The sequence below is a fragment of the Acipenser ruthenus genome, chromosome 9, assembly GCF_902713425.1.
Source record: "Acipenser ruthenus chromosome 9, fAciRut3.2 maternal haplotype, whole genome shotgun sequence".
NCBI lineage: Eukaryota > Metazoa > Chordata > Actinopteri > Acipenseriformes > Acipenseridae > Acipenser > Acipenser ruthenus.
In genome coordinates, this window is record NC_081197.1 from 26940965 (window position 1) to 26951829 (window position 10865).

Sequence of the window (10865 nt, forward strand, 5' to 3'; positions counted from 1 at the left end):
AGTCGCTGTCACTGTTCCTGTATGCTATAATTTAATTTAGTTTCGTTTTCACACGATCGCTCCGCTCCGGTCTCGCTCTCTCCGCTCCTACAACACCCACCCGGAGCTAGAGAGCTGCAGGCTTTTTATAACAGGTGACTATGCGTGACTGCCAGCTAATTCAATAATCGCCAGCTGACAGTCATGCATTTCCACGAGGATTTAAAAACAAAACACGGCTACGCCGTAAATACATTTTTAAATAAATACAACAAAACCGGAGCTTCACCGTCATAATCAATAAATATAATAAAACAAATCATAAAACAAAACAAATACAGAATACACTGCACATGGGCGGAGGGGACTCCGTTCTAAAATAAAATAAACAAAACAATGTACAGGGCTGCTCGCCCTGTTACATATCACCCCCCTTATGCAACGCACACTTGGCCCCAACAGCCACCTCCCCCCTCAGTCTCAAAGTCCCGGAAGAGGGTGAAGCAAGTTGTTTCTGGGGGGTGGCCATGGTGGAATCTCTGGCACCCCCCAATTCTTCGTGGCCGGCAGCTCCCTCTTCCGGGGTTCCCGCCACACTCTATCCTGCCGCGAAAGTGCAGCTGGGGGAGCTGGTCTCCTGACCTCCCCCCCTTCTTTATGACGGCCGGCTGCTCCCCTCCCTGGGTCTCCGACCACACGATCTCCGGCCGCGAAAATGCGGCTGGGGGAGCTGGTCTCCTGACCTCCCCCCCTTTCTTCATGTCCGGCAGCTCCCCTTCATGGAGCTCCGGCCACAGTGTAGAGACCCGAGGCAAACCAGAGGCCCCGGCGACCCCAGGCGAAGCAGGATCCCTGGCGACCCCAGGCGAAGCAGGATCCTCGACGACCCCAGGCGAAGCAGGATCCCTGGCGACCCCAGGCGACGGCAGCAGCAGCGGACCCTCGGGAGGCGACGGCAGCAGCAGCGGACCCTCGGGAGGCGACGGCAGCAGCAGCGGACCCTCGGGAGGCTGCGGCAGCAGCGGACCCTCGGGAGGCGAACTCGGGAGGGGAGCCCCTGGCCATGGAGGCGGCAGCGGGAGCTCCACTTCTCCCTCGTACCCTGAAACTATAAATGCGGAGCCGCAGGCAGCCTCAGGCGATGCAGAACAGCCATCCCCAGGCAATGGCGACGGTGGGAGGGGAGCCCCTGGCCATGAAGGTGACAGCAGGAGCTCCACTTCTCCCAATGGTGGTGGTGGTGGTGGTGGTGGTGGTGGTGGCGGTAGCTCCTGCTCCTCCCCTTCTGGCGGCCAAGGCGGCAGGGGCTCCTCCCCTTCTGGCGGCAGGGGCTCCTCCTCTTCTGGCGGCAGGGGCTCCTCCCCTTCAGGCGGCCAAGGCGGCAGGGCCTCCTCCCCTTCAGGCGGCAGGGCCTCCTCCCCTTCAGGCGGCCAAGGCGGCAGGGGCTCCTCCCCTTCTGGCGGCCAAGGCGGCAGGGGCTCCTCCCCTTCTGCCGGCCAAGGTGGCAGGGGCTCCTCCCCTTCTGCCGGCCAAGGTGGCAGGGGCTCCTCCCCTTCTGCCGGCCAAGGCGGCAGGGGCTCCTCTCCTTCTGGCGGCAGGGGCTCCTCCCCTTCTGGCGGCCAAGGCGGCAGGGGCTCCTCCCCTTCAGGCGGCCAAGGCGGCAGGGGCTCCTCCCCTTCAGGCGGCCAAGGCGGCAGGGGCTCCTCCCCTTCAGGCGGCCAAGGCGGCAGGGGCTCCTCCCCTTCAGGCGGCCAAGGCGGCAGGGCCTCCTCCCCTTCTGGCTGCCAAGGCGGCAGGGCCTCCTCCCCTTCTGGCGGCCAAGGCGGCAGGGCCTCCTCCCCTTCTGGCGGCCAAGGCGGCAGGGCCTCCTCCCCTTCTGGCGGCCAAGGCGGCAGGGGCTCCTCCCCTTCAGGCGGCCAAGGCCTCCTCCCCTTCAGGTGGCCAAGGCGGCAGGGGCTCCTCCCCTTCTGGCGGCCAAGGCGGCAGAGGCTCCTCCCCTTCTGGTGGCCAAGGCCTCCTCCCCTTCAGGCGGCCAAGGCGACAGGGGCTCCTCCCCTTCTGGCGGCCAAGGCGGCAGAGGCTCCTCCCCTTCTGGCGGCCAAGGCGGCAGGGGCTCCTCCCCTTCTGGCGGCCAAGGCCTCCTCCCCTTCAGGCGGCCAAGGCGGCAGGGTCTCCTCCCCTTCAGGCGGTAGGGGCTCCTCCCCTTCAGGTGGCCAAGGCGGCAGGGCCTCCTCCCCTTCTGGCGGCAGGGGCTCCTCCCCTTCAGGCGGCCAAGGCGGCAGGGGCTCCTCCCCTTCTGGCTGCCAAGGCGGCAGGGGCTCCTCCCCTTCAGGCGGCCAAGGCGGCAGGGGCTCCTCCCCTTCAGGCGGCCAAGGCGGCAGGGGCTCCTCCCCTTCAGGCGGCCAAGGCGGCAGGGGCTCCTCCCCTTCTGGCGGCCAAGGCGGCAGGGGCTCCTCCCCTTCTGGCGGCCAAGGGGGCAGGGGCTCCTCCCCTTCAGGCGGCAGGGGCTCCTCCCCTTCAGGCGGCCAAGGCGGCAGGGGCTCCTCCCCTTGCGGCTGCCAAGGCGGCAGGGGCTCCTCCCCTTCAGGCGGCCAAGGCCTCCTCCCCTTCAGGCGGCCAAGGCCTCCTCCCCTTCAGGCGGCCAAGGCCTCCTCCCCTTCAGGCGGCCAAGGCGGCAGGGCCTCCTCCCCTTCAGGCGGCCAAGGCGGCAGGGCCTCCTCCCCTTCAGGCGGCCAAGGCGGCAGGGCCTCCTCCCCTTCAGGCGGCCAAGGCGGCAGGGCCTCCTCCCCTTCAGGCGGCCAAGGCGGCAGGGGCTCCTCCCCTTCAGGCTGCCAAGGCGGCAGGGGCTCCTCCCCTTCAGGCTGCCAAGGCGGCAGGGGCTCCTCCCCTTCTGGCTGCAGTGGGGAAACCAGCAGGCATGCTCCCTCTGCTGGTGGTGCTGGGAGCGACACCCAGTCCTCCCAGGGCGGTGGAGGTGGAACCAGCAGCCATGCTCCCTCTGCTGGTGGTGGTGGTGGGAGCGACACGTCGTCCTCCCACGGTGATGGAGGTGGAACCAGCAGGTACTCTCCCTCTGCTGGTGGAGGTGGGGGAGGAGGCAGAGGCAGCTCTTGCTCCTCTTCTCCTGTGAGGGGGCAGTTCACTGGGAAATGCCCCCACTCCCCACAGATACAGCAACAGTATGGTACGCCCCTGCTGTGGAGGAGGGCTTCCCAGCTAACCTCCTCCTGTGGCTGTGGATGTCCGGCCTTCCCCCTCTTGGGCTATGGACGCTCCGACTCCCCCCTCTTGGGCTGTGGACGCACCGACTCCCCCCTCTTGGGCTGTGGACGTTCGGGCTCCTCCCACTCAGGCACAGGAGGTTCGGGCTCCTTCCACTCACACGCAGGACGTTCAGACTCCTCCCACTAAGACGCAGGACGTTCGGGCTCCTCCCTCTTGGGCTGTGGATGCACAGATTCCTCCTCCTTGTCTCCCATCCAGCAGCTGTAATCCCAATCTTCAGGGAGGGGGCAATTAACAGGGAAATGCCCCCGCTCCCCACAGATGCAGCAACAGTACCTCAGGCTTATGCTGTGGAGGAGTGCTTCCCAGCTGATCTCCTCCTGTGCCTGCCGTTGCTGTTGTTGCAGCTGCTAAACAATATATAATAGCTGTGGAGATCCAATTTGAATTGCTGGTTATCGGTCATCACCTGCAATGGGTTTTCTGGTCAGTCAGGGAAACAGATGACCTAGTGTAGCCCCCTTCACTCAGACAAATAATCAAAGCAGTGCAGAGTGGTCCATAGCTATGTTCCAACTTCAATACCATTGTGGAAGGGTGAGGGTATTCACTGACACAGGAGACAGAAGATTTTATTTGGAAACACCGCACAGGTGCCCCGATTTATTTAGTTTTCCTGTTACTTGTTTTATTTACTTTAGCCCGCAGAGGGCGCTGTTGTCCGTGGTCTGGATACTGCCGACAGTAAACCAGGACCACGGGGTTACCAACACAGGTATCCCAGTCCGTGCACCTTCAAGTGCTTCAAAATAATAATGAAAACAGAAGGCGAAAGAAAAAGGGAAAATAAAACACAGTAATAAAACTACAAACAAAAGTGCTGCTTATGCAGTGCCCCCACTGCCGCTAAGCCGGTCAGCACGGGTCTCCGTCCTACACTCCGCTGTGCTTATACACTGGGGTTGGCCAGGGTTCCCCGTATATCTATACACGTCCCCGCGGGTACGTAATTATTTCTTTTATTTATTTATTTTTAAATTAAATTATTTTTACAGACGGCTGTCCCCTCAGTCGGGCTCGCCTGCTCCTTATTTCACGCTGACCTCTTCCGCCAGCGACACTGTACTTTCCCCAACCCGGCCACCCGAGTGCATAACTAAGCCAGTTCTTATGGGCCGAGCAGTCTCCCAAGGCCCGCCCCTCAGCCACTCGGAGAGAGGGAAAGCACACACACACTCTTCCCCACCTCTCCGTGTCATCGCCATGGCCGACAGGCGGATCCCACGAGACTGCTGCCCTCTACCTGCAGTAATACGGATGTGCCAGACAGTCAGTCCAGATCTCCCCTGTTACAACCATATTCTCAAAATGTTCTTTATATTGCTGTCTCCCTCTTCAGTTTCTTGGCAGAGCTGAATTCCCCATAGACTCGGCAGTTCAGACTACTCATGGAAGCTCGCATGGGAAAGGGCTCTCCTCACTCACAATCCATGAATTGTGTCCTTAGTGCTAGTATTTCTTTGAAACACCACCCCTCCGTTCTGCAGAGATCAAGTGTCACTGTTGTTAAGAGGCACTACACATTCTCGATTCTTCTTTAAAAAAATAAAAATAAATAAATCAAAATAATATATTATTTCCCCTGTCCAAAAACATGGTATGCTGCAGTTAACCTTGTGAGCTTCCTTACAAGATCTGCCAAACAGTTCTGGCAGATCTTGGCATTCGCAGAGCAGCGTTTTTCCCCCCAGTTTCTTCAAACAGTTTTATGAATACAATACACTGCCAAGATCTTGTTTTATTTGTAAAGGGTACAGTCACTCTACGCTGCAGGCAGTGACTGCCCAACCGAGACTGAAGTTATCTAGCACTTCCCCAGGTAGGAAGTTCCTGAAAAGATGTGCTCTGACATGAAACTGTAAGAATGTTTATTTTGTTTTGTTAGAGCTAGTGCTAATATGCAATACTCTTTTGCTCTTTCTAATCAATGTGTCAGCATGCTCATCATGCACTAACAGCTCTGTAAAGCTTATGATGAGAAAGATGTGGGTAAGACTTCTTTGCAGTTTCATTTGTAGTCTTCTTTACAGGAAACATGTTTTCAACTGTTTTCTGTTAATACAGCCTAGCATTAACAGACTTCAAAAAAGGAAGTTGCCTTTATTATTAAAATGGCTTGGGTGAACAGAGCTTTCCGATTGGCTGGGGATTATTAGTATGCCTTGTTGCTTAACTGTTTTGGCCTGTCACAGTTTGTTTCAGAAAAAATAAACCAAGAATACAAGTAACCAAGGGGTTTTCTTACACTAAACACAGATATGCAAGTTATTGTTTTATTTTAAATACATTTTAACATTAACCTTTTTATACAGCTCTTATAGTGTGTACACATGTACAAGCAGTAAAAGAAGTACATCAGAAGTGAATCTCCTCCCATGTATTTACCCTTTAGCCTAGATAGACCAAACTATTTTAGGAATCCCTTGAGGACTTAAAACAGAGTATGGGGAGGGTTGGGGTTCAAATGCTCAAGTTAGTCCAGAGTTGAGTCACACATTCTTTTAGCAACAGTTACATTGAACAAAGCATTTCTTTTTCATAGTGGAAAATCCATAAACAAGACTGTAAATTATATTTTCAGAGCAACACACCCTAATGTAACTTGAAATACAGTAGGACCTTTACAGCTAATTCAACATCACCCATTCATTATAATAGCAGTAGAATTTAAGAAAAACTTACAAGATGAGTGAGAGACAGTTACAGTAACAATACCCTTAGAAACAAAGGCGAATTTGAGTTGACAGCTAACCAGAAAGGACCTTTTCCACTATGAAAGTGTGTTTTACAGTGAGATAGGAGAATTAAGATTGCCATTTAAAGTACAGAGACAGACACTGAATGAATGAGCCCGCTTGATGCAACAGCCCATATGCCCAGAGATTGTTAAAGGGGCGGGGCTGGGGCACGGCTGGGGTAGCTCTCTCACCTCGTGGGGTTCCCCGTGTCGGCCTGTGTGGCTTGCCAGCCAGAGCCTTGGTAAAAGTTTTTCAGGAAAGAGGGAGCTGAGAAGGAGGAGGGGAGGCTGAAGGAGGAGGTTTCGCTCTCAGATACACTGCGAGTGCGTCTTGAAATGTCAATGGGGCTGAGTGAGGCCAACAAAAACAAATCGTATTACACACGCCACAAAAAATTAAAAGATGAGAACAACGTAAATAAAAACAAGGCTGCATATCAGGATTAAGAAACAAAAAGCAAAAACAAACTCCATGGAATGGCTTAAAATAACAAATATCGTGAATGTTTAATATTTAGTAATGTTATTTTTGATCAGTAAGTGCCTGTACGAGTTGTAACAAACCACTGAACTAAAATGACACTGTAAAACTGATTTTGGTAGCAATAAAAGAAAAACTGCTTTTACTGTTATTAATGTTTTTACAAACAAGTTTTGGCAAAATGTGTTTATGTATATAAATGTAGAAACAATACAGGCATTTCAGTTTTCTTCGTAAAAAAAAGCTCACTGCTCACTGACTCAGACATGCTATTTATATCTATGTGTATAATGTGCATCAGCATATAGTATGCCAATCCGGTGGATCAGCATATAGTATGCCATTCTGGTGGGGAACAGTGTGGAGTAGTGGTTAGTGCTCTGGACTCTTGACCTAAGGGTCGTGGCTTCAATCCCAGGTGGGGGACACTGCTGCTGTACCCTTGAGAAAGGTACTTTACCTAGAATGCTCCAGTAAAAACCCAACTGTATAAATGGGTAATTGTATGTAAAAATAATGTGATATCTTGTAACAACTGTAAGTTGCCCTGGATAAGGGCGTCTGCTAAGAAATACATAATAATAATAATAATAATAATAATAATAATAATAATAGACAAGTCATAGAGTTCTGTGGCTTATATATCTTAACAGTATTACCATGCAAGAGTTTATCAGAAAAAAAAACACAGTAGCAATCTGCTTGTACTGTATAGTGTAGCATAGGTGTTACACTTTCCAAGCCCTGTATTCAAAACAATTTTAAACTGAGCATGTTGCAGGCACTTAGTGATGCTGCCACCGATGGCATAACTTTTACTAAAGCTAAAGGCAAGCATCTACCAGTAGTTTTTATGTGAATCAGTACTTACCAGTTGCAAGTAGTACCTCATCAAAACATATTCTCTTATCTCAGTTGCTCAAGGCCCTTTGTTTTTATGAACTATAGACTTTTTTAACTCTGATTTAGGCATATTAGACTCTTCGGTTCCTTCGGTTTGTGTTTAAGTAGTAGATTTTTTTTTTTTTTTTTACTTTTAATTTGAATATCCTTATTAAAATAAGGGGACCAGTTCTGGTGCAGTAACTCAGTTGCAGTGCTCCTACTTTGTCCCAAAATGGATGCTTATTTTGCTTCTCAAACAGTGAAACCCTACAGTGATAATTCACATAAGAATGAAAACACAACATAAAATAACTAACTGTCACAAGGCGAGAGGTTGTCAGATGTGCCTGAAAAAAAGAAAGTTGTTATTCTTAATGCCTGAGTGATAGGCGAGTTGGGACTTTGAACCCACCTGCTCTGCAAAAGTTCAGGAGCCACGGAAAGCTGTCTGAATACTGGAGATTTGGTGTTGTGAGACTTGGAGTCTGTGAAGGAGATGATCTTCTTGAGTGAAGGTGGGTGGCTGAAGGTGTGAGCACGTCTCCGGAACTGTGGAGAGTCTGGGTCTTCCTCCGAGAAGGGTTGCCCCAGCGAAGACACAGGAGAGGCTGGAGGAGTGGGGGGAGGAGAGTCACCCGGAGAACCGTCCTGCACAAGAAACCACAGAGCAGCTATAAGTAACTACCTAAACTAAGGACACTGACAGAAAAAAGAACATAAAACCCTCTAGATCTATTGAGGAGCTATTGTATGCTAATGTTGTGCTTGGCTCATTACATCCTGAGCACGTTACTGTAAATTCTGGGAGGGGGGGACGGGGACAGTTCAAGACAGCTGAATCTGTGTTTCCTCTACATATCAGTAGCACACATCCTGCACTTTTCAAAACATCCTGGAAAACATGTTTTGTTATTTTTAGTTAGCATTAGTCAGCAGAACATATTTTTTAAGGGTAAGGGTGATTGCACTGTTGATCAATGCAGTATTTAACGTCAATGCATTTATATTATTTATTCACCACCTTCATCAACTCACACTTGTCTCTGGAGGAGATGGGGCTGAAGCCGCTGCTGCTGGTTAATCCCCACAAGAGCTGCCTGTCTGCTTGTTCATGTTAGCTGACCTTGTGAGTCAAATCTCACATTCACAGTTTTTCACTACTACAGGAGATACAGTAACTACACTACCCTAACCACTACACAAGTCCCAAGTTTCCAAGCCCAAAAACACAGAGCTATTCTACTTCATGGCCGTAAAATTCACAGAACAAATAGTCTGTAAGCAAAAGGTGAACAATTCAAATTAGCTGTGTGCCTGTCAGGCTTGGAAGAGCTCTGGAGATCAACATAAACAGGTTACCTAACAATAACTGTCATTGTCTACACAGATTTTTGTTTTTATTTATATGCTTTAATCTATGCAAACAACAATATCAAAATGGTGCAGGGGATTACTTTACTGTCAATACTATTTAGGCATGTAATGACCATAATACCTTTAAAACAAGCTTTGTCAGCAACATACTGTAAATATCCACACACCCTGCCAAGGGTTTAAACTACCAAAATAAATGAGATTGTATTTAATAAAAACCAGAAGTTATTGCATTCAATCAGGTAGAAACCATGGGGTCATTCACAGAATGTGGCATAACTTCTTAAAACAAATGTCCAGGCAAAATGTGATCTAATGCAGGTAAGTGGTTTGCAATACCGTACATACTTGTAGACACTTTCACAACATTGGTAACGGATAATCCTGAAATATACTGTAAATATGTTCCATAATATTAACTAACATCAATAACACCAAACTGAATTGTGATATCATAAGCTAATAGGAAAGTATTACATTATTGTTACAAACCTTGTCAAATGGTAGGCTATTGCATCGTTCAAAGCTGTCTATGCTTCCAAGACGACCTCGCATTTTGTTGGCTCCCTGTTTGAATAAGTGAAAATAAACAATTGCATTTTAATATTGGTTGTATTATTCAAAGATTTTTAATTAGTTCTACAGTGCATTTTCATTAAATTATGCTAAACTGTTTTTAAAGAAGCCAACCATAGTTAAGAACATTCTTCATATAATTAACAAAATAAAGCTTGGCGAATGGACCCATTATCACAATGACATTTTTAAAACCATGCCCCTATAAAAGTTACACTATTAGGAGACTATGAAATGGAAATGGAAATCATATTCTACCCTTTTATAGACATTTGTACATTTTCTGGTTTAAAAAATGTACATTACTGTGAGAAGTTTTATCAAAAACTTCATTAATCACGTCATGTACTGTAATTTGTTTCTGTGTCACATATTAATGCTTTTTTCCTTGGTAGCTGCGGGAGACAGGTAATGATCCACAAAGATGTGTAAGAAAATGTGTTGCAATGAAAAAAACAAAACAAACAATAAGCCATATGGGAAGTTCCACACAATCTTCAGAAGCAGAATTATCCACCAGATTGGCATACTTAAGTCTCTTCCCATGAACATCACAACAAAAGAAGTTAAAATAGTATTATTAACAGAAATTAGTGGGCAGATTTCACTATATTATTCATCTGCAGGAAACAGATTAGGACTCATGAGTTTAATTTATTAGTAATTGTTAATGCCTTCATTTGTATGTGGGCAGCATGATTCTTAACAAGTTATGTTGATGTCTAGAACTACAGTACAGGCCTCTCCCTAAATGACTACGTATCATATAAATGTATAAAAAACAGCATCACCCTTTCTGTGATCAGACTACCATTCACTCGTGCCTCATTTGGCTGAATAATACATGTATGTTACTAACATAAGTCCCCTGCCACAGGCTAACGGTATCAAAAAGCAGCTCTCCATGACCTGCTGTACATCCACTATATGTAGAAAATGTGTGAGTGACTGACAGATTCATCCTTTTATCCCAGATATAGAAACTCTCAATAACTTGTGGTAAAAAAATGTGTAAAGTTGTTTCATTACAATTGGATGAGCCGTTCTCCGAATACAAGTAAAACGTGTGGCATACTTTCAATAACTTGTGCTATAGACTGTCCTGAACAAGTCTCACTACAATTGGATGAGTAGTTCTCTTAATTTTAATGTAAAACTTGAGTGTGAAATGCATATGTACAGGTGTCTCCACTATATCCCTGTCGTCAGAAAAGACATCACCAGTGGGGTGTAATAAATAGTAAGAATTACCAAGCGAGCTGAAGGTGGATCTTTTGTTTTTGTTAAACCCACTGACTCATGTTCTCAAGCATGGATTCTGTAAATTCTGCAGTGATACCCCCTTTTTTTTCTGTGTGCGAATGTTTTGTTTGGCAAAAGTCCAACATCAGTGTACAAGACCTAGCTTCTCCTATTTTCAGAAACAATAACATCTTTCATAACACTCCTGTCATTGACTGTATCTGTTTAAATTTTACCTGAGATTCGTAAAACACCTCCATGAAAAAAGTTTAACTCTCCAAAACACGCAATTACTCTTTTTCAAGC

At 48.2% G+C, this 10865-nt stretch overlaps 1 protein-coding gene across 5 annotated transcripts in view; it reads right to left on the reverse strand.

Annotated features, from left to right (window-relative positions):
* LOC117405857 (TBC1 domain family member 4-like) overlaps positions 1-10865 on the reverse strand; it is a 76443-nt gene that overhangs the window by 16524 nt on the left and 49054 nt on the right. For 4 of the 5 annotated variants that reach the window (XM_059029769.1, XM_034009272.3, XM_059029768.1 and 1 more), the window contains 3 exons: positions 9234-9308; positions 7780-8015; positions 6194-6349 (listed from right to left, as the gene is read on the reverse strand). In XM_059029769.1, the coding sequence (XP_058885752.1) occupies positions 6194-6349; positions 7780-8015; positions 9234-9308 (467 nt within the window). The remainder of the gene's footprint in view (positions 1-6193; positions 6350-7779; positions 8016-9233; positions 9309-10865) is intronic. The other variant, XM_034009273.3, reaches the window with a different exon arrangement.